This window comes from Setaria viridis, chromosome 6 (assembly GCF_005286985.2).
Source record: "Setaria viridis chromosome 6, Setaria_viridis_v4.0, whole genome shotgun sequence".
NCBI lineage: Eukaryota > Viridiplantae > Streptophyta > Magnoliopsida > Poales > Poaceae > Setaria > Setaria viridis.
In genome coordinates this window covers 11,157,095-11,180,991 of record NC_048268.2, presented here as the reverse complement: position 1 = coordinate 11,180,991, position 23,897 = coordinate 11,157,095, and the positions used below count along the sequence as shown (strand labels likewise).

Below are 23,897 nucleotides of genomic sequence, written 5' to 3'. Positions count from 1 at the left end.
TCTCCATGGATGACATCATGAGATCTTGAGAAATCTCGTGATTTTCAGAGTTCGTTTGTTTTTTCTAAAATTTATAAATCATTGGACCACACGTTTGTGGTCGTATTTTGTGACCAAGATGTTCGAAATTCCTTTTCATTTTCTGGGTAAGGCCCCAGAGTGGACTCACTAACATGAATCGGATTTTTCCACTGAACTTATTCTATTATTTAAAACACTTGCAGTTCAAATTTGCCCGTAACCGAAAAAATCCTATATGTGCTATAAATTTATTAAATATAGCAAACTGATCCAAAAATATATGAAATTTGAACATGTAGTATCACATGTTGTGTGTGGAGAGTGGAAAAAGTTTGGAGGGTAGGGGAGGAAAAAAAATTACTATTTCGCCGAGTGTCTACAAAAAACACCCGGCAAAGCTACGATTCGCCGAGTGCCGCTGGGACCGACACTCGGCAAAGCAAAGGTTCGCCGAGTGCCGCTGGGACCGACACTCGGCAAAGCAACGGTTTGCCGAGTGCCGCTAACGGGCACTCGGCAAAGTGCAAACGGCGGCCCCGCAGCGTAACGGCGGCCATGCGTGCTTGTCACGTGATATAGCTTTGCCGAGTGTAATAGTCGCGTTTTGCCGAGTATTTTTTTTGTGGCACTCAGCAAACGTGTGTTTTGCCGAGTGTTTTTTGAATGCCGAGTGTTTATTTGGATACACTCGGCAAATATGCATTTTGCCGAGCGCCCGATAGTTTGCACTCGGCAAATGGAAAAACACTCGGCATTAGCTCGGTTTCCGGTAGTGAGGAGGGATGCTCTGCTCATTCCTGAAGAAATCTTCAGGATCCACCATGGCCTTCACAGCCGCCAACCTCTCAAAGTTACCTTTGAAATACTTCTCCCCCCAAGCTCTAGCATTGGCATAGCTAGTCACGTTGCCCTCCAGCTTATTGGTCCCCAGATCCAGGTCCCTGTAGTTCACATAAACAGCCCTTGGGTTCTTGGACACATAAGGCTCAAGCTCCTTGTACAGATCTCTGACCCATTTCATGCGCTTCTTCAGCGTTGCTGACCCATTCTCGAACCATTCCGAGTAGTACTGAAGTTGGTAGAGGTTCCCCTTACGGTGCGGGAACGGGGTCACCGACGACGAGATGCTGCCCATGAAGCCGCCGTAGGGTTCCAGCATGAGCGAAGCTGCCTCCGGCCTCTCAAGCCGCGCCCATGTGCTCTCCCACACTTGCCTTGGCATAGGTACCTGCACGTGGTCGGACTTGGCCTTGACGTAGCTCTGCCGCTTGTTGCCCCTCTGAAGGAGCACCTCGAGTGGCATGGCCGTCGAGTCGAACGCGAAGAAGACGGTAGACTGGACCCAGCTTACCTCCTCGCAGTCCTGCTGTGTCATCCCAAGATCTGGGAAGCGTGTCCGAATTAGGCGGTGGAGGCGTCCGCAGCTGCCAAGGAACAACGCAACGAAATACGCTTGCTGCTTATCCACGACAACGCGGAGGTACAGATCCCAGGGCAGGACTGGCGAGATTTCTTGCCATCTTGTTATGAGATCAATGGCGGATTGGTTTCTGGACCGACGGATGCTGAACAGCGTGACCGTCTCCGGCACGCGGACGAAGCTCTCGCCGCCGCCGCCCCTTATGGCCCAGAAGTAGTCCTCCCCCATGGTGCTTCTGTTCTGGAGCCTGCCGTCGGCGTCCACGACGACGGCGTCAACGACGTTGTCGGCGGAGAGGCCGTACTTGCGCGCCAGCGCGCCGAACCCGCTGCCGCTGAGATGGCCCCCGAGGCAGACTGTCGGGCAGGAGCCGGCTGGGAACGCCAGTGTCCTGTGAACTTTTTTTTATTTTTAACCCTTTTTTTTCTTTATTTTTAAAAATAACCTCACCCGGGTTTTATTTGCGCGGGGTAACCCTTTTGGCCGCGCCAGACCGCCTGGCGCGGCAGGAACACACTGCCGCGCCGCATGCACTGGCGCGGCGGCCCCCTGCCACGCTGGCGCGGCGAGTTGCGGCGCCAGGTGGGCGCTGACGTGGGCGGGCATTCGCCGCGCCAGCCCGCCTGGCGCGGCAGGGCCTACACTAAATCCACGCGCCGGCTCCCTTCCTCCTCCCTCCCTCCTTTCTTCCTCCTCCAGACACACCACACAGCAGCACCTTGCAGCGCCGGCCCCCGCCACCCCACCCCCAAATACACCAAAAATCCGGCGTTTTTGGTGGGGGAAAGTAGTGGAAATCGATCCCTGCTTCGTGTGGAAGGTATTCCCCTACTTATTCTCGTGTTTTACCGTTGCATTTGGTAGATCGGAGGATGTTTAGGTGACTTAGGGTTAGGTTAGTGATTTGAAATTTCAATGAAATGCAATGGTGTTTTGTGTTAGATGATACGTAGTTCATACGCAATTGAGTCTCTGCCCGCGATATTGACGTGTAGAACTTGTTGAATGCTTCGATTTAGGTATATATTCATCCAATTGTGTGGTTTACATGACATGTATTTTTTTATATCTTCAATTAATTAGTCTCATTTTTGTTTTAGTGTTTGTATTTTGTAGATCGAGTGTTTACATTTTATCAAAATGATGTATATAGCTAGTATGGATTACGTGTGTAAAGTTTATTTGTGTATTAAATTTGTTGCACTTGATTTCTAGGTGAGATGGCGTCGTTTGGTTGTGAATACAAACGGCGTAGGTGATATGTGCGTTATGTGAGCGAGTCCAATGTTGCTGGTCCCGTACCTCCTGCTCTTCCGGTAACACTTTGTAGATGTGGCGCGCAAGCAGAGGTGAAACAATCAAGGCATCCAAAGACAGCCGGAAGAGCCTTCTATGTATGCAAATGGACTTTTGATCCATTGTCTGCCGCACCTTGTGATTTCTTTCAGTGGATCGATGGACCCGACAAATATGATCCTAGGATCCGCCTATTCCCATATCATAGCACAGAGCTTAAACCATACCATCAGTTTAGGCGTTGGGTTCCTCCTCCACCAAACCCACCTAGGATGACCGATGAGGAGAAGCAGGAGGCTGCTTGTAGGCGTGTGAGGGATCCTCCCATGTGCAAGTGTGGTGTTCCTGCTAAGCTTATGCGTCCTAACTTAGGGGATCCACCTAAGTTTACTCCATTCTTTCGATGCTCCCTAAAGACTCATGTAAGTATATTACGAGAATATTAGTATGTCGTTTAGCTAGCAGTTATAATTTTGCAGTATATTGTTCATACTTTAACTTGATGTTATTGCTTGGAAGTTGGAGCAGCGTTTTGTAGTTACTTTACATATGAGTAGTTCACGTCATGGGTTTTTTGCAGGATGGGTGGCCGTTGTGTGATTTCAATGAGTATATATACGGCCCAATGGCAATGTGGCCAACAGAGGAGGAAGTGCGGGAGTTTGAAAGTGAAAATGCACCGTGGCCATGTGTGTCCTCTCCTAGTGATAGATGCAAGTGTGGTATATTGGCAACAGAAGGTGTGGTGCCTTCTGAACTTGGATATGGTTCGTTTTGTGGAAATGCACATGGCGATTACTGGGTTAGTAACTACTCGTCTCTTATGTTTTATGAAGGTTGTAACTTGATTCAAATTTGTAAGAATATTTAATTGTTGTTGCAGGAGGGAAGGACATGTGATTGGGAAGATTTTTGTGGTCGATATGATTTGTTATTAAAGTTCGGAAATACATCGGAACCATGGAAGTCAAGGAAACAACAAGAAATTAAAGAAAAGATTAGGAAGAAGTATGATGTGCCTATTCCTGATGACGACTTGCTTTGGGGAAAAATATATCAAGATATGGTGCATGAGACTGGAGTGAAACCTAAAGGACTTTATGCAAGGGAAACTATTATTAAGTATTGGAGGAAAAATAGATCCAAGTATCCATGACCTCTAACTGAAAATGAGAAGAGAGAAAATAGGAGGAAGTTGCAGGAGGAGAGGGAGTTGGAGAAACAAAGGTTGAGGGAGGAAAGAGATCGCTTAGGTTATGTGGTTGATCCGAATGTGAAATACCCTGAGGGTTCATGGGAACAATATTTGCAGCAAGTTAGGGCAAGAAAAAGAAGGCTTGAAATGGAAGAGTTACAACAAAAAGCGGAAGAGGCACAGATGGAGACGATGAAGGCTCTTGTTGCCAATTTACCTGTTGGTAAGGTTAATGTCGATAAGAAAGGCAAGGGAGTTGTTGTTGCCGGAGATGATGATGATGATGATGACGACGATGAGTTACTATATGAAGGTGACTCGGACTAGATGAACGTGTTGATGTAGCTGGATCATGTTTCTCTGTAGCTGTGAAAACTATGTAGAAAATTATGTTTATGTTTATTCTGGGAACTACAATTAGTTGTCAAAAACTATTTTCATTTCCGAGAGAACTATGTTCAAACGCATCAAAGTTTGCTCTCCGAGCTAGTAGTCAGCGCTAAAGTGTGAAAAAAATAGTAGTAGCTTCGATGAGATCGATGATTTGGATGGAGGACGAGGAGGAGTGGGCGGTGGAAGAGGAGGAAGGCATAGCGCTGGTAGAGCGGGTGTACTTGAAGGTATTTGTGATGCAATAATAGTAGAAGACGAAGTACGAATGGGGAAATACGTACCCCTAACATTTAATGCACGTGTCTGTTATTCTTATCCATGATTGCGCACCGGTCTGATCTAATCCTATTGCAGAACACTTTGTGGGCGTCTTGTCAGTACCATGTGCCTTGTGTTAAATGTAGCCAGAATTACCGGCCTACTAATAAATATTATTCTCTATCCTAACCACGGGCTTGCTGCGCCACTCCGCCTGGCGAAGCAGAAATGCGCTGATGGCAGGGGAGGGGCTTGCCGTTGAAAGTTCGGTTGGTGGGGGCCGTCCCGCGTGATAAATTCTTTGAGTTAATTTGCATGCCGCCGGGTGGGGTGGGGTCTTGCCGCGCCAGGCGGCCTGGCGCGGCAGGACTGAGTTGCCGCGCCCCCCGCACCAAACTTTCAGTAGGTTTCGGGCGGGGGGGGGGGGCTTGCCGCGCCAACTGCACCCGACTTTCAGTAGGTTCGGTCGGGGGGGCACTCTTGCCGCGCCAGGCGGCCTGGCGCGGCAGGAGGAAGTAGCCGCGCCAGCCGGCCTGGCGCGGCAGGAGGCAGTTGCCGCGCCAACTGCACCAAACTTCCAGTAGGTTCGGTCGGGTGGGGCCGTGCCGCGCCAGGCGGCCTGGCGCGGCAGGAGGAAGTTGCCGCACCAACTGAAAATTACTTTCAGTAGGTTTCGGTCGGGGGGGGGGGGGGGGTCGTGCCGCGCCAGGCCTCCTGACGCGGCAGGAGTTACCTACCGCGCCAAACACAACGACTTTCAGTGCAGTTCGAGCGGGGGGTCAGTGGGGTCAGTAGGTTTCCGGGGGGATGGGGCTTCAATTTTAGTAACCTTTCAGTAGGTTTCGGCCTAGGAGGGTGGGGCGGGGCGTCATGACCGCGCTGCACAATCTGAAACGTATTTTTGTTCTGAACATTTACGAAAAAATACACGAACTACAAGTACATCATGGAGCAAACATATAACATTGTACGGACATAAAAAAACGTAACAACCAACTTAGTCTTTTACAAACGTGACATGAATAAACCTAACAACCAACTTATGGAATAATTGGGCACATGCTAGGTTCAGTGGCGTGACCGCCGCTCATCCGGAGGGCTAAAAGGATCTCTTGGGCGACGCTCCCTCCTTGGATGCGTGGGCAGCACATTAGCGCTGCCAACGTCGGTGTGGTCCCGGGAACGACGACGCCGGCGTGGCAACCGGGTATGAGTTACAGGTTCCTATTGAATAATTGGGCACAAATCATAAAATTTGTATGACACTTCGGGAGCGAACATTAAAATGTATAATTGAATTTGGAGGAACTTGTGAATATACCTGGCTGGACTCTCCTTGCGTCTGAGTCACAGGTGGAGCATCGTGAGAAATCTCAAGTTCCTCACCATACGTAGGGTCATCATCCTCAGACTGCTCACCTTCCGAGTCCTCGCTTTCCTGAGGGGATGCGGGTTCCTTACCTCGCGATCTCCTGCTAGGACCTACCGCAGTGGACGGTGTTGCAGCCCTGGGGGTAGTCACCAATGCAGTCCGATGTGATCCTGAAGAAGTACCCTGGACATTGCCCCCGTCGTGCGCATCTGAGGATGTCATGCAGTTCATCCTCATAGCCATTCGCCTGCAACTTTTATGAACCCTCTGCCATATATTCACGACTATGTTATTGATGGTTACAAAGATAGTACGAGTATAAGTGAAAATTAGTTTGGGCTTCTACCTCTGCAAAAGCACGAAGCAGACTATCACCTTCCCCAACAGCGTGCTCCATAACCACGCCCGCCTCGTTTGAGAGCCTTGCAAGCTGCTGTCCCTGCACGCAGGAGTTTTCATTCCATAAGTGATCAATGTGACGATACTATAATTACAAACCGAAATCTTACCATGTAGTCGTGGAGAGGTGCACGCTCAGGCTGTGTCCCATGGCGTGTCATGGTGTCGTATGCGTCAGCTATGTCAGCATCATCATCAGATGGTGCATCCTCAATGGGCACATTAGTCCAAGATGGTTTCACTTTGGTTCTCGTCGAAGTACAGTACCATCTTATGTACTCATTGTTTGGTCGCCAGTACGGTCCACCTTCAGGATCGCATCCTTGCTTGTTCTGCCACAGGACGAGGTACCGGTCATGCTTCACCCTCCAATCATTCTCCTTGTACCGCTTTCTGCGGTCGATACTGCATCAGAAATTAGTGAAGTATTAGTATAACATGTTAATTGTGTTAATTGAATAGCCTCCAATAGTTATTTATTCCTGCGTACCCGTGCAGCTGCTGCGAAGTCGATAATTCCAAAGGAGGGCACGGTTGCATCCTCCCAAACTGCCGCATCACCCTATGCGGCATATGAAACTCTACCACGTAGTACAGTATCATTGGGGTCGTGCACCTCCATAGCTCTCTGTCTCTGTAGCACGTCGGTGAAAAGACGATATGGCTAAGCTGCTCACGGTCATACGGTTTCCATTCCACCTTCAAAAATTTTCACTCAATACTTATTTCATCTACCATTATACGCAAGTTAGCTTAAAAAACTATGGTTACCAAATTACCTGGTGCTGCGTGAGAACATCAAACTCGTTCGTGTAGGCCCTGTAGCGCCTATCTGGATTGCCACGAACGGGCCGCACATACTTCCACACGTGATAGAACGTGGGAAGAGCATCGTCTCGATGCCATGGCTGAAATTGCAAGTAAGTCCAATTGGTCACATGATACAATAGTTTTTCGAACATTAACGTAGAAAAAGGAATTAGCCGTTGTGACTTACATCGACACGGAGGCGGGAAGGTCGACCCATGGGCATTTGCTCCCAAATCCAAATCCGGAGCATATAAGTGCACCCTCCAACATTGGAATCTCTCGCTGTGCGCCGGCAAGCCTCACATAACTGTCTGTACAGCCAGGCAAGAGCCGCTGAGCCCCAACTGTAAGTGGCTATGTTTTCCCAAACTTGACCTAGAATGGGGAGAACCATCCACGATACTGTGTTTCCAGCTGCATCTGGAAGGAGGAATGTACTGACAAAGTGCCATAGCCACACTCGAGCATAGCGCTGCACGACCTCGTCATTTGCTCCCGGAGGACACACCTCGAAGTGCTCCCTCAACCATGCCGAGCTAACACCGGACGTCTTCTTCGAGCTATCTCCGCCCTCTGGCTCTGGCGGCCTAATCCCAATATGCATCTCGACCATATCACGCCAATTCTCATTCTGTATAATACCTGTCACTGGCTGCCCATGCAGTGGAAGGCCGAGTATCATAGCCGCATCCTGCATTGTGATGGTCATTTCTCCGAAGGGCATGTGGAACGTGTGAGTCTCCGGACGCCACCTGTCGACCATAGCGGTCAACAGTGGTCCGTCCATTGGAGGGAGACCCCCCACGACCTGAACAGCGATATCCAAGAAACCTGCTCTCTGCAGGTACTGGGCGTACCGCTCATCCCACCTAAGTGGTGAGTGCACCCTAGCCCTGAGTGGTGTCAAATTCTGCAAAACATTATAAGATTATTACAAAATGAGAAGTCAATCCAATTGTGAATAACGGGCTTCTAAAGTGGTAAGTAACACAAATATGATACAAATGACATTTGCAGTATGAAATTGTTTACACTGTACACAAGCGAATAGTAACGATAGGCACATCCTTAATTTATAAGAACATTTCATACGAAAATCTTGCAATTCTCATCCTAAGGTATGCATTCATCAGCAAAAATTAGCAACCATTGTTATACCTCATTTAGGTCCGCGAGGTGGTGGGCACAGTGGTGCAAGTCGTAAGCAGCCTCAAGAAGAGGGTACCCCGGGGCCGCCATCCTAAAGAAACAACAAAAATGATCGTTAGTAAAAAGCTTCATTATATGATAAGTACGGAAAATATGATAATGTACTACTATAAAAAAGATAAAATAATAGCCACGCATAATACAAGCAACGCGCATACCCAATTGTTCGAAGTACGCGGCCTATTACTGCTCGGTCTAGATTTAGTGCCTTTTGATTTTCTACTGCGGCATGTGCAATTCCTAATGATCTTGTGGCACTTGGAGCAACAATTTTCCGACTTGTCAATATCAAAATCACCAGTATCATAATCTGCAGAAAGCCTCCCTTCCGACACGTCGATGTCGCCTGTGAAACACTTCTTCTGCCTCCTTCCTACTTTATTTCTCATTAAACTGGGGTTAGGCACGTACCCTACCCCTTCATATGCCGGCCATTGTGACGGATCTAGGTAAGGTTGAAAGCTTGATTCCCAAATTTTGATGGTGTGCTCCCTAGAGTACAACGGTGACATGTACATGGGGCTTTCATAGTTAAGACCTCTTGCCTTGCAAGCTATAATGAAGTGTGAACATGGAAGGCGCAACAATTGAGGAACATTGCAGGTGCACGAAACTTCGTGCAGATCCACTCTATAGTGTCGGCCTCCATGACTCTCACCCCCAATGTTAATTGTACCGTAACTTCTTATAGAATACACCATCCTTTCTGGCCCGTACGGTTCTGCTAAGTGGTGCACGGATCTAAGCTCAGCCTCTGATAAATAATTATCTGCAACTTGCCCAATTCTGTAGCCTTGATCTAACATTTCACGTGCCTTTCCCCATCGGTTCACAAAGTAGGCGTTGCATTTTTTGAATGTGTATTCAATAATTCCAGCGACGGGCCTACTTCGGATGGCTTTGAAAACTCCGTTGAGTGATTCCGAGAAGTTCGTGGTCATAATACCCCAGCGCATCCCTCCCTCATCGAAAGCCTGCGCCCATTTATCCTTGTCCTCCATTTCACCCTTCAACCATTCTTTTGCGTCGTCGTTCAAGTCCTTCACTAAATCTTCTAACTTCTCACGAAATTCTCTCTCTGTATGAACCTTGCATAATAATTTCAATTTTCCAATCACACGATTGCTCTTCTGCCGACGCGACATGTTGGCAGCAAAGTGCCTCATGCACCACCTATGCACAAGCGGTGGAAAACCATCAATGTGGTCCTTCGCACAATTTAGAAGCCCATGATGCCTATCTGATATCATACACACTATCTGTGAAGGTCCAAGAACATGTACCCGAACAAGTTTCATAAACCATGACCAACTCTCATTATTCTCACTCTCGACCAAGGCAAAAGCAAGAGGCACAAGCTGTTGTTCTGGATCTACAGCAACTGCCATCGTTAATGTACCCTTGTACTTGCCAGTCAAGAATGTACCGTCCACAAGTATCACAGGACGGCAATGTTGAAATGCCTCACTACATTGAGGGAAGCACCAAAATACCCTTTGCAGTATATGCTTCAACACTCCATTGTCAGGAAGCATCATGCCACATGAGTCGATGCACCATTTAACTCCGGGATTGTAGTAGGTTATAGCTGAGAGTACCCTAGGAACCATGCCGTACGACTCCTTCCAGTCGCCCCAAAGCAGGGCAACAGCATGTTGCTTCGCCCGCCAAGCCTTCGAATACTTCACACGATACTCACTAAAGATGAAGATGGACTCCACGAGTGATGGCACCGATGTCTCGCTGTCTTTACGGATAATGCCTAGGATACGCCGTCCAAGGTACTTTGCTGTGCACTGTACATGCTCTCGCTTCGGCTGTGACGACCGACAAGTATGCGGTTGCACAACATTTGAAATTCTCCATTGTCCGGTGCTTGATATTATCCGAGACCATACACGCCAATGGCATCCTTGCTTGCACATCACATTGTATCTTAAGTTCTTGTCAGAGTGAACTACGCTAAAAGGTCTATGTAACCTCACCGCGTAGTCAGCCAAGAAAAACTTCAGCTCCTCAATACTATTGAACTTCATCCCCTTCTTAATCACTGGACTCTCACCAATGGACGTCCCTTCGGCATTCACCATACTAGATTCACATATTGCTTTGTGAACCATACTTATGTCCTTATCATTGGGAACGGATGGCAGTTCGACATCACGTTCTTTTAACATCCGCAACTCATACTGGGTGTAAGAAAAACAATCGTCCATACGACGAATGCCTTATACATCATGTACGGTTGCGGTGTCAAATTGCAGTCCATCCTCTTCATTTTCTACCCCGACGTTCTCATATTCATGCCCACCACTCTCAAATAGTGATTCCTCCTCTACCTCCACACCTACTACCCCATCTTCCTCCAATTCACAATCTTCGGAACCCATAGAGACATTATCAACATCTATATTTGCTTCATCCCTCTCAAAAATGTTATTGGGAAAATCATCATTGGCAATAGCCAAGTCAAAATCACGTTCTGTTTCACCTAACACGTGATGCAACATTTCTGACTCCTGGGTACCATTATGGTTCACTACCGTCACTTCCTCCCTCACGACAACATTTGGGCCAGGCATACGAACAATTTCGACTATAACCTCCAAACATGCAACATTAGCTTCGTGCACAACATCCTTATAGTGCTTCCAATTAGCATCGGATGCTAACTTCATGAGAACATAATGAGCTCTAGCTTTCCCACAATCAAAACGACCTCTCAAACTGATCTCATCCACTCTACATCCATACTTCATCATTACACGGTCAACTAAATCACTGAAACTTGGAGGACCATCGAATATTTCAATTGACTCATTCATATTCTCTAACTCCCCATTTTGTTTCACAACACCACCATGAAAAAATTGAACTAAACAATCCATCTACAAAATACAAACATTTCACCATGTCATATACACTACACATTGCACATATTCGACATATCAACTACACACATTACATATATTGGACAAATTGCAAATAAAAAATACACATATACATTGCACTATACGATTCAATGAATATATCCTTAAATCGATAAGTTCTACACGTCAATATCGCGGGCAGAGACTCAATTGCGTATGAACTACGTATCATCTAACACAAAACACCATTGCATTTCATTGAAATTTCAAATCACTAACCTAACCCTAAGTCACCTAAACATCCTCCGATCTACCAAATGCAACGGTAAAACACGAGAATAAGTAGGGGAATACCTTCCACACGAAGCAGGGGTCGATTTCCACTACTTTCCCCCACTGAAAACGCCGGATTTTGGGTGGATTTGGGGGTGGGGCGGCGGGGGGCGGCGCAGCAGCTTCGGGCTCCGGCGAGTCTGGAGGAGGAAGAAAGGAGGGAGGGAGGAGGAAGGGAGCCGGCGTGTGGATTTAGTGTAGGCCCTGCCGCGCCAGGCGGGCTGGCGCGGCGAACGCCCGCCCACGTCAGCGCCCACCTGGCGCCGCGACTCGCTGCGCCAGCGTGGCAGGGGGCCGCCGCGCCAGTGCATGCGGCGCGGCAGCGTGTTCCTGCCGCGCCAGGCGGTCTGGCGCGGCCAAAAGGGTTACCCCGCCCAAATAAAACCCGGGTGAGGTTATTTTTGAAATAAAGAAAAAAAGGGTTAAAAATAAAAAAAAGTTCGTGTCCTGTTCGCAGCGCCGATGGCGAAGTACAGCTCGCCTAGGGTGGCACCGGACCCGGCCCAGGCCTTGGCTCTTGGTGTGTCGACGCGGATAGAGCGGAACGCGGCGAGGTCAAGCACGGCGAAGCGCTCGTGGTGGTCGAGGGATGTGTACGAGATGCCCTCATAGTCGTGGCCGCCGCTGTGCGTATGGACGCGGACGCCGTGGCGGCGGCCACAACGCACCGTGGCCTGCACGTGCTTGGGCTCGGCGGCCGCCACGATCGCAAGCGGTCTCGGGGTGTCCGGCGCGACGAAGCGGAGGTTCCGAATGGAGGAGAACAGGTGCTCAGCGTAAGACGATGACGCCGGGGTGTGGACGAGACGATGCGGAATGTCCACCGCGAGGCAGCTAAGGAACACATCGGGGGCCGCGCTGGAAGCTGACAAAGGAAGGGTGTTGCAAGAGAGGATGACCACCAGGAGAAAGATTATTGGTGTTCTGGCCATGATTGATGCAGAAAGTGGCGAAGTCGGAAGTGCCATATAAATAGAACATATATAGGCCAGGGTACATGGGCCAAAGAGCCGGGTGAAATATTGAGATATGTATGGCAAGCGGCGTACATATTTTGTAAATTTGTAGTATATTTAAATTTCAAACGCAAACAGTTTGGTATAAAAAAGCTGAATATACTTTTCAATAAGAAAGTATAGTAATAGTAGAAAACTCAACAAAAAGAAAAAAAAAGTATTGAGACCTTAGACCAATAATGGGGAACTCTTAGAGCCGCTTAGAGCATCTCCAAGAGAGGTCCATAAAAGAAGTCCCAAAATACCTGTATTGGGAGCCATTCCAAATCTGTTGAACCCAAAATTAACCATGTTGTCCAAGAGTTTGCCTAAAAGTTGGATCCCAAAATATTTAAATTGGGCCACGTCATTTAGATGGGCCATCCACCCTGTGCTCTCGACGGCGAGGGCGGCGGCGCGTGACACGCGGTCTGGGTGTTCGACGTCAAGACCAAGAACTAGACCGTGGTGCGTCTGCCACCGGAATTCGCTGGCTTCGTCTTCTCCATCACGCCCGTCCGCATCTGAACATCTGGGTCTCGCCCTCCCCCGATCCAGGCCAAGAGAAAAGGAAAAAAATAAGACTACTGCAGCCGAGGAACAACGTAGGTACCTGCAGATGCATCTTAGTCTCCAATCAGATGTCAAATATTTGTAGGTACTGCATCTTGCGGATCCTTGTATACTTGTTTTTTTATCGACAATGAAATTCTTTTGGTTCACAAGTTCAAGTTAATTTTCCTGAAGGTGTATGTATTCTATGACTACAGAGTTCATCACGTCCAGTAGCAGTCGCCGCGTCGCGAGTTCAGAGTCCATCGAGCTGGCCTACAACAGCTCGATCACACACAAGGCACTATTGGTTTGCAGGGCAATAAAGGGTATTGGACAGTGTTTGCTGCCAACCATTGTTTGTTGTCAGCCATTGTTTAACACAGCCGTTGTCCCTTGATTAGCGATGAGTCGTCCTCCATCCTTATTGGAACAGGTTCTACAGTCGTCCTCTTCGGATGAGGAGGACGAATTCTTTGTTTCCACTGTGCATATTGTTCATAGTCATTATCAAAGTGACAGTGCACCAAAACATGGTGGTTCCGTGGTTGGGCATAAAGTAATTGATCGTGAGCGAGAAGAGGGCTATTGGAGATTGTATCAAGATTACTTCGCTGATGAACCAACATATGGCCCAACTTTTTTCAGACGGAGGTTCGTATTTAGTCAAATACATTTTATATATCTCTATCGCAAAGCATAATATTAATTTCAATTTTTTATTGTATGAGCAGGTTTAGAATGCATCGCCATCTATACCTGCGCATAATGCATGCCGTTGAAGACCATGATGACTACTTTGTCCAGAAGAGAAATGCAGCTGGCAAACTTGGATTAAGTTGCTTGAAGAAGGTCACTGCAGCATTCCGTATGCTTGCTTATGGAGTACCCGCGGATGCTACAGATGAAAAAATTTGTATTGCAGAAAGTACTGTCATAGAGAGTTTGAAACGGTTTGTGAGAGCAGTTGTAGATGTTTTTGAAGATGAGTACCTAAGATCACCGAATGACAATGATACGGCTCGGTTACTTGCACTTGGGGAGGAAAGAGGGTTTCCCGGCATGCTAGGTTCCATAGATTGCATGCATTGGAAGTGGAAAAATTGCCCTTTAGCATGGCAAGGTATGTACTCCGGCCACGTGCACGAGCCTACAATTATTTTAGAAGCTGTTGCTTCCCATGATCTATGGATTTGGCACGCTTGTTTTGGTTTACCTAGGTCTCATAATGATATCAATGTTCTGCATCGATCTCCACTATTTGCAAAACTAGCTGACGGCCAAGCTCCCAAAGTAGGTTATAGCATAAATGGTCATGATTATACAATGGGATATTATCTTGCTGACGGCATATACCCATCCTGGGCCACATTTGTGAAGACCATTCCAGAACCACAGGGCAATAAGAGAAAATATTTTGCCATAGCGCAAGAATCAGTAAGAAAGGATGTGGAACGAGCCTTTGGAGTGCTGCAAGCTCGTTTCGCCATTGTTAGAGGTCCTGCTCGTTTTTGGGATGACGTCACGTTGGGATACATCATGAAAGCTTGTGTTATTATGCATAACATGATTATTGAAGATGAGGGAGAAGTGGATAGTGAAGAATGTTTCGAATCCGGTGGTGAGAATGTTAAACCTTCCCCTGACCCTACACCTGATCTTGAGGATTTTATTAAGGTGCACAAAAAATAAGGGATAACGAAACTCACTATCAACTACGAGAAGACCTGGTGGAGCACCTATGGCAACATTTTCCTGATAAATATTAAGTCGATGTTAGTGCCATGTTTTTGAATTCCTACATTCTTGAGAGCTACAACTATTTTTTATATTGGCTACTGTACCGAGAGCTCCAGTTTACTTTTTTCAGATTTGATACAGTGCTGAGAGTTCCAATTTATTTTTTCAGATTCGCTAAAGTACAAAGAGCTCCAATTTATTTATTAGATGAAACTCAATGCATGCAGTAGAACACTTATTTTCAGAGCTTTAACAGTATTCAAACATGATCTTTCATGAAAAATGTAAGAGTGCAACAAGTCTGTAAAGAAAATGGTTGATATGATGAAACAAATGTGAGTGCAAATGTTCAAACTACGAATAATAATTCAACAAAAGAGTTCATGCATTTTTTAACTAGATCAAGCCAAGTTGATCCCACAGCGAGCCATTATCTCAGAGCGAAGAGTCTTGTAGTATTGTTGCTGGTCTCCGGGCATTCCACTAATGTTGATTGTCATAATTTGCTCTTCTTCTAACATCCTTTACACATTCAACTCCTCTTCTTTAATCTCAAGAGTTTTTGCCTCATTTGAAAGCCTCACTTGGTCATTCTGAATCCTCACTTGATCATTAGCAACCCTCACTTGTTCTAGATGAAGCTTCTCTTTTTCTAATTCATAATATTGTTTGTATCTCTCTTCTTTCTTGAGTTCCTTCTCTGCATCGGCTTCCTTCTTCTTTTCCCACGAATGGTCCAAAGCCTCTTTGCATGCATCACCTCCACCTTGTTGTAAAAATTCTTTTGCTTTCTTCTTGCCCATTGGTCTTTTGCCTACATCACTCTCATGAGTCTCATTCTCACCTCCAGCATGATTGACAATGTTTCCATTCACCAAAGGTTCTATCCCAAGACTTGAATCCCCTGTTGTCTTCTGCTTTTTGTGTGAATTCTTCTGACCGGATAACTCCTTCATCCTGTCATGCCACTTCGGTTGTGTTCGTAAGAGGTTCCAGCAGTGCATGAACTGAAATGACTTATTCTCTTAATCTTCTGACTTGTACAAAGTGCATGCGGCCATAAGCTGGAATAAGTTTCAGGTTAGTTATAGCATTACAAGAACATATTAGGTTAGATGCAAATGAAGGCCACATAGTCTTATATTACATTGTCATGTACAGTCACACCACTTTGCTTTCTACCCTCAATTTGGAGTAGACATGCACAGAACTTATTGACACATTCTTGAATAGTTGACCAACGGTGCACAAGTGAACATTGGCTACGGTCGGAGGGGCTTTCCTTGTTCGAATGAAAGAAATCAGATGCTCATTTCCAAAATGTGCCACGAGTTTGGTTCGCACCACGCACTGGATCAATACTGACATTTAACCATGATGATACTAGTAGTTTATCTTCCTCCTCACTAAATTTTTTTGATCTCTTCTGGTTTGGCCTTATGGTGGCAGTGGCAGTGGCAGTATTATTGCTCATGCTGGGTGCTTGCTGCACTGCAGGAGGGCTACTGAAACTAGACAAAACCATAGGACTGTTGTACTCAGTCTCATTCATCATGTTTGTGTAATAACATTCTCCTTCCATTGTTAGCACCACCTACAAGAAATTCATATTCGTGTTCAGAGTAATAATCGAGAGAATAATCTCATGACAGACTATAAAAGGAATTCTAGCACACACTCCAAATTTCCTGACTCCATTTGCTAGTCGTATCAATGCAAGTAGCAGCTGTAAGTGTTATTGTACCATGTAGTCATGGAATACATGCACCTTCAGGAAAATTAACTTTGAACTTGTGAACCAAAAGAATTCCAGTGTCGATAAAAAACAAGTATGCAAGGATACGCAATATGCATCTGCAGGTACCTACAAATATTTGACATCTGATTGGCGACTAAGATGTGTGCCATTCTCCCATGTATGAACCAACTGCAAGAGGAGATGGCATTACTCCATTGGCAGAGTACCTCTGTCAGTTCAGAACACGTACTATGGATGCAAATGATTCAGTTCTAGATGGCTTAAATTCTACATCTAAGAAACAAAGAAAACATGTAGGTGAATACTATCAACTGCGGTGCACCCAATCTTTGACCTAGAATCAAAAGAATTGCAAGATACTGTTGACGCTAGATTTTGACACATATGGGATCGGCGTCAAAAGGAGAGAGAATTGACTGATGCGGCAGGGAAAGAAGGTCACGATTGGGAATCGACCGATTGGCGCTACAGTCGGAGATCGGCCGATTGGTGCTGCAGTATTTCGGCGGACGGAGTTGGTGGAAATCGGCCGATTGGGAGGCTGGAGCAGTTGGGCCAATATGGGCTTAAAGTGGATTATGAGGAGATTGGCCCATGGGAGCGCAATGACCAACTCCGATACGAGTTATGCTTGTAAATATTTGTTTTCGTTTAAACTTAGAGATAGAATCCTAGTCGGTTAAGAGATTGGTTGTAACAGGCTATAAATAGCCATCTTTACAGATCTGTAATCATCATCAAATCAATACAACAATCTACTATTTCCTTGCACTTTACTTTCAAGCAGGCGACTTCGCCAATACTTTTCTTACTTTCATGAGTTCGTACGGGTTGGTAGGGCTGCATCAACTTGATCTCCGGCCGATTCTGTAAGTTCCGCTTATCGAGTAATATCTAAGCTTTGATTTCGGGCGCATCGCTGTCGTTTCGTTTAGATTTATTCATCAATTATCGATATTTACTAGAATTCTGGGGTTTTACCTATTGTTCTAGTTTTATCACTAGTTATCCAGCTTGGAATTAGAGCTTTCGGCTTACTTGTATTTTGTAGCTTAATCCACCACTTTTTGCATAGCCGATTAGATCTATTCCTAGTGTTGTTACTGTGGCGTTGCTTTGTTTACTCTAGAAGTTTTCTTCATCAATGTTACTTGGTAATCGGCTGTATTATAGCCAATTTCTTTATTACAGCAAATCGGCCGATTCGCTGATAAGCTCCCTCGAGATCGGAACCTTAGCCGATCGCAACCTCTGGGATCTGACACGTTTCTTTCCTTGCCAATCAACAGATCAGATTGGCTAGCACCCGCACCAGGGCGATCACCCGAAACAGGAGTTAAGCAGATTCTCCCGGGTCGTGTGTCCGACGCTAGGGATTCAATCAGTTGATTTCTAGCGCCAACACACTTTTGGCACGCCCGGTGGGACCAATACAACCGCTACCATGTTGAAAGCTGCCGAAATCTCGGAAGACAACGTCATCGAGGTAACAGAAGCAGACCTCAAGAACGACCAGAATGAAGAGTTGGAGAAGCAGATAGCATACTACCGGAAGACATGCTTACAATCCTTCAGTCGTACCAGGAGCGGGGAAACTGTCAGGAAAGCTCCTTTTCCAACTCCCCGCTAGATCACAATCGCCAAGGACTCAGGCAAGATGTCCGAGATGGTTCAACAGTCCGTCTATCAAGCTTTCATTGATCAATCCTCGGTGATAACTAATACAGTATACAATGTCGTCATCAGCTCCTTGGCCAACGGCGCGTCCCAAGGATACCAAAGGCCGGCATACGCCCCGCCTATCACATCCCCGATCAGGAGTTCTCCAAGTATACCCTACTCGGCTCCTCACCTGACCCAAGCTCAGACTGGAGGTTCCAGCGCTCCTTCATCGTCAATGCATCTGGGGCATAACGGCGCACCATATCTCCAGCCACATGCGCCGCCCCAATCCATTCAGTTATCCTCCGCGCAATTGTCTGCTCTGAATTCAGTGCCTTGGGGGCACCATTGGCGACGGCCGTCCAAGATCAATAGGCTGGCTATGGAAGCTCTCCGATCCAGGCACCTTTCCAATCGGCTGTGCGGCCGATGATTCCAAAGTATCAACCAGCCGCGCCGGAGATAGGCAGGGATGCAGAAACAATGGAAGCACTGCGGGGCACTACGCCGATTGTACTGTATGATGAAACGGCCGGTTCACTGAGACAACCAATGCCGACTACACAGCCGGCCGCGTCACCTTAGGCGTCGGACGCCTTCGTCCACCACCCTGTCATCCCACCACCGATCTACCAACACGTGCCGGTCCCCCAGCCGATAGTTCATCAACAACAAGCAGACTGGACGGCACGGATAGCAGAGGTGATTCAAGAGCAATTCGGTTTAAAGCCGAAGGTGCAAACCTACACATACAGAACACCATATCCGCCTACCTATGACTTACTGCTGTTTCCCCATCGGTACAAAGTTCCTGATTTCACCAAGTTTTCAGGGCTTGATGACACCTCGACTGTGGAGCACGTAAATAGATTTATCATCCAATGTGGGGAGGCAGCCACACAAGATGCTCTACGGGTGCGCCTTTTCTCATCATCTCTGTCCGGATCGGCCTTCCAATGGTTTACTACACTACCACCCAATTCCATAGTCACTTGGGCCGACTTGGAGAAGCAGTTCCACAAGTACTTCTACGCAGGGGTGCATGAAATGAAACTTTCAGATCTGACTAGCCTCAGACAAAGGAGTGATGAGCCGGTGTCCACATACGTGTAGAGGTTCAGGGAGGTCAGGAACAAATGCTACACCCTAGTCCTAACTGATGCATAGTTGGCCGATATAGCTTTCCAAGGTCTCCTGCCTCACATCAAGGAAAAATATGCTTCACAGGAATTCGAGAGCCTGAGTCAAATCGTACATCGACTGTCTGGTCAGGAAATACGCCCCTTTGACCCACGACGAAACTTCCAGAAGAAGGTGGCATACTTAGGAGGATCTGAGTCTGAAGAAGATACAGAAATCGGCCTAGCAGAATGGGTTAAAGGGAAGAAGCCGATATCGTGTCCGTTCAGGAAAAAGGAACCAGAGGCATTCGGTTTCGACACGTCAAAGGCTGATAAAATTTTTGATCTACTCCTCCAAGAAGGACAAATCAAGCTCTCGCCATACCATACGATCCCATCGGCCGAGCAGCTAAAGAAGATGAAGTATTGCAAGTGGCATAATGCCACCTCCCATGACACGAACGAATGCAAAATCTTCCGACAACAGATACAATCGGCCATTGAGCAGGGCAGGCTCAAGTTCGAGGTCCCGATGAAGCCGGCAAAGCCGATGAAGATCGATGAGCATCCCTTCCCCACCAACATGGTTGATGCAGGAAGAAATTCACTCCAGACCAAGGTGCTGACATCAGAATCGGCTAAAAAGAGCGGCGCCGTAGACCCCAGGAATCAAGCGGCGCCCGAAGATGTCAAAGGGAAACGATGGATGGAGGATGAAGGCCAAGGATCGGGAGAGCCACGCAGGCCCATCACCTCCCAATTTTTGCTCAACAAGTATCAACGGCAACCAGAAAGTTCGAGATTTCGGGAACAGATGATGCGGCGACATGAAGATCACTGGCGATGCCCGTTCTTCATCCACTGCTGGGAGAGTAACCTTAGGTTGCCGTCGGCCGACAATTGCCCAGAATGCAACGGCCCATATCGCAACAATCGGCCATTCAGAAGATCTCGCTCCAGAGATGGAAGACCAGAGCCGATCAGCAGAAACTGGCGCGACCAAGAAGATCGGCGCCTTCCAGTACGTGATCGGTTGGGGGGCAGAAATGACCGATATGATCAGTCGGACGATAGGCGCGAACGATATGACAAGCCGGGGGGCAGGACCAGTCGGCACAACCGACCAGAAGACGGAGTAAGCGCACACGATCGGCTGGAGGAGATGGCCGATGCTCGGGTATCAGACGAGAACCCCTTGGGACGGGAACCAGAATGGGAACACGCCAAACCATCGGCTAAACCAGTAAAACCCAGGTGGTGCCCTGACGGATTGACTAAATCTCAAAAACGAAGAATCCAGCGTGTCCGCCAATGGGAACAACAGGAAGAAGAGCAGCAACAGATGATGGACAAGAAAAATGACAGGTCTCGAGTTTGGCGCCCCAAAAGAAATGACAGGGAAGACGACGACAACCAAGAATCGGCTGCCGATGTCAGCATGGTTTTCATTCTGCCGATGGAATTCATGACTCCTGCCAACCGACATAACATGTCAGCGATAGACGAACAGATGGCGCAATTGGCTTTGGAGCCAATGACAGCCACATTCGAGAAACCCGAGGACGAAAAACGACAGCACCTCAAGGCATTATTCCTCAAAGGACATGTTAACGGTCGATCTGTCACCAGGCTACTAGTCTTTGGAGGTGCTGCGGTCAACATCATGCCGTACGCCATGTTTCGGAAGTTGGGAAAAAGTGACGATGATTTGACCAAGACGGACATGATGCTCAAGGACTTCGAAGGCAACGTGTCTCCTGCCCGCGGCGCGCTGTGCGTCGACCTCACCATTGGCAGTAAGACTCTTCCCACCACTTTCTTTATTATTAATGGCAAAGGGTCCTACAACATGCTACTCGGTCGAGATTGGATACATGCAAATTGCTGCATCCCGTCTACAATGCACCAATGCCTCGTACAATGGGTCGGCGACAACATCAAAATAGTCACCGCCGATTCCGCGTACAGCGTCGTGGCGGTCGATGCACAGCAATGGAGCTGCGAGAACGTCAAGTGCATATGTAGGAGAATTTGGGACACTGATTTCCTGAAGGTGTCCAATTTTGGTCTAGAGCCGATCCGAGCAGTCGGCTCCGAAGATTCAGATTAAATGGATCAGTTCGTCCGGGAAGACGGGAAGCTAGGGCACGGGTTCACGTCGGCCGATTTATTAGAGATGATAGATTTAGGCGATGGTACCAAGCCAAGGCCGACGTACGTTAGTGCTAGTTTGGATCCAGAGTACAAATGTAAATTGACAAACTTATTGAAAGAGTTTAAAGATTGCTTTGCTTGGGAATACCATGAGATGCCTGGATTAGACCGATCCATTGTTGAACACCGGCTGCCTATAAAGCTAGGGTATCGGCCATATCAGCAACCCGCAAGGCGATGTAATCCTAAAATCCTGCCCGATATAAAAGCCGAAATCACTAGGCTGATTCAAGCAAAATTTATTCGGCAATGCCGTTATGCCGAGTGGATCTCCAACATTGTCCCCGTATACAAGAAGAACGGAAAGCTGCGTGTGTGCATCGACTTCAGGAACCTTAATCAGGCTACGCCGATGGACGGATACCCGATGCCAACAGCCGATGTGTTAATAGACGCCACCGCAGGTCACAAAGTCATCAGTTTCATGGATGGAAACGCCGGATACAATCAAATACTAATGGCCGAAGAAGACATATCGAAAACGGCTTTCAGATGCCCGGGTCACCTTGGCCTGTTCGAGTGGGTAGTAATGACTTTTGGGTTGAAGAACGCTGGCGCTATGTATCAACGAGCCATGAATTACATATTTCACAAACTTATTGGCATACTGGTAATTTACATCGACGACGTCGTGGTCAAATCAAAAGGACACCAGGAACATCTGGCCGATTTGCGGCAAGTATTGGAATGCACGAGAAGGCATGGGTTAAAAATGAATCCGAGCAAATGTGCTTTTGGCGTATCCGTCGGACAATTCTTGGGTTTCATGGTTCATGAACATGGGATAGAGATCAGCCGGAAGACCATAGCGACTATCAATAAAGTCGTGGCCTCACAGAATAAAACTGAATTGCAATCCTTGAACGGCAAAGTCAATTTCATTAGAAGATTCATATCCAACCTATCCGGACGTATCCAAGCCTTCACACCGTTATTGAAATTAAAACCAGACCAAGAGTTCGTATGGGTAGAAGAGGGACGCAAGGCACTAGAAGACATCAAGCAGTACCTGGTCTCGCCACCAGTGTTGGTCCCACCACAAACTGGCAAGCCATTCAAGCTATATTTATCAGCCGACGAGCGGGCCATCGGGTCAGCGCTGGTCCAGGAGTTTGAAGGAAAGGAACAGGTAATATATTATGTTAGCAGAAGACTTTTGGACGCCGAGACAAGATATTCCCCGGTAGAGCGGCTATGCCTACTTCTCATGCACCAAACTCAAGCACTACTCATTGCCGATTTTGAAAGGATGGATCAGAAAGTGGATTTTGGCTTTATCGGAGTTTGATCTACGATACGAATCGGCAAAAGCCATCAAAGGTCAGGTTATGGCCGATTTCATCGCCCAGCACTGCGGACCAGAAATCACCGTCATGGAACCAGCACCGTGGACCTTATATTTTGATGGCTCGTCATGTGGGGCCGGATCGGGAATCGGCATCGTTCTCATATCGCCTCGGGGGGCAAGTTATGATTTCTCTCTACCGATAGAAGCATCCGCCACCAATAACCAGGCGGAATACCGGGCCGTCCTAAAAGGGTTACAATTGTTAAGAGAGATTAAGGCCGACGCCGTCGAGATTTTTGGAGATTCCATGCTCATCGTGGACCAATTGACAGGAAGATCTGAGTGCAAGGATGACGTATTAAGGGTTTATTATGAAGATTGCCTCCAGCTTCTAAAAGAATTCAAATCCGCGGTGATTGAGCATATCCCCAGGGATTATAATGAAGAAGCCAACAGGCTTGCCCAGCACGCGTCCGGGTATCAGCCGATTCAAGGTGCCATGATTCTGGAACTCGCGGCCGACGACTGGCGAAAAGAGATCGCCGATTATTTAAAAGACCTGTCTAAGAAAGTGGATTGGCGAGTACGATTTCAAGCCACAAAATATGTGTTACTGGAAAATGACTTGTTCTACCGAACGATTGATGGTGTTCTACTCAAGTGCCTAGGGATGGAGGAGGCAAAAATCTTAATGGGGGAAATTCACGAAGGCGTGTGCGGAGCTCACCAATCGGCGCATAAAATGAAGTGGATGATTAGGAATAATGGATATTATTGGCCGACGATCCTTGAGGACTGTTTCAAATATTATAAAGGGTGTAAAGATTGTCAGAAATATGGGAACGTACAGCATGCACCCGCATCGGCCATGAATCCAATCATCAAGCCATGGCCGTTCAGAGGTTGGGGAATAGACCTCATCGGACAAATTTATCCTTCGTCAAGTGAAGGACATAAATTCATTCTAGTAGCCATAGATTATTTCACCAA

General features: G+C 47.2%; 2 protein-coding genes across 2 annotated transcripts; one reads left to right on the top strand and one right to left on the bottom strand.

Moving 5' to 3' along the window:
• Positions 1-775: 775 nt before the first annotated feature.
• LOC117861749 (berberine bridge enzyme-like Cyn d 4) lies at positions 776-12,508 on the bottom strand. The gene is made up of 2 exons (XM_072294727.1): positions 12,051-12,508; positions 776-1,832 (listed from the first exon to the last, which is right to left on the bottom strand). The coding sequence occupies exons 1-2, from the start codon at positions 12,506-12,508 to the stop codon at positions 776-778; spliced, it is 1,515 nt and encodes a 504-aa protein (XP_072150828.1).
• Positions 12,509-13,529: 1,021 nt separating this feature from the next.
• On the top strand, positions 13,530-14,815 carry LOC117861747 (uncharacterized). Its single transcript, XM_072294643.1, has 2 exons — positions 13,530-13,777; positions 13,858-14,815. The coding sequence occupies exons 1-2, from the start codon at positions 13,530-13,532 to the stop codon at positions 14,813-14,815; spliced, it is 1,206 nt and encodes a 401-aa protein (XP_072150744.1).
• Positions 14,816-23,897: the final 9,082 nt, after the last annotated feature.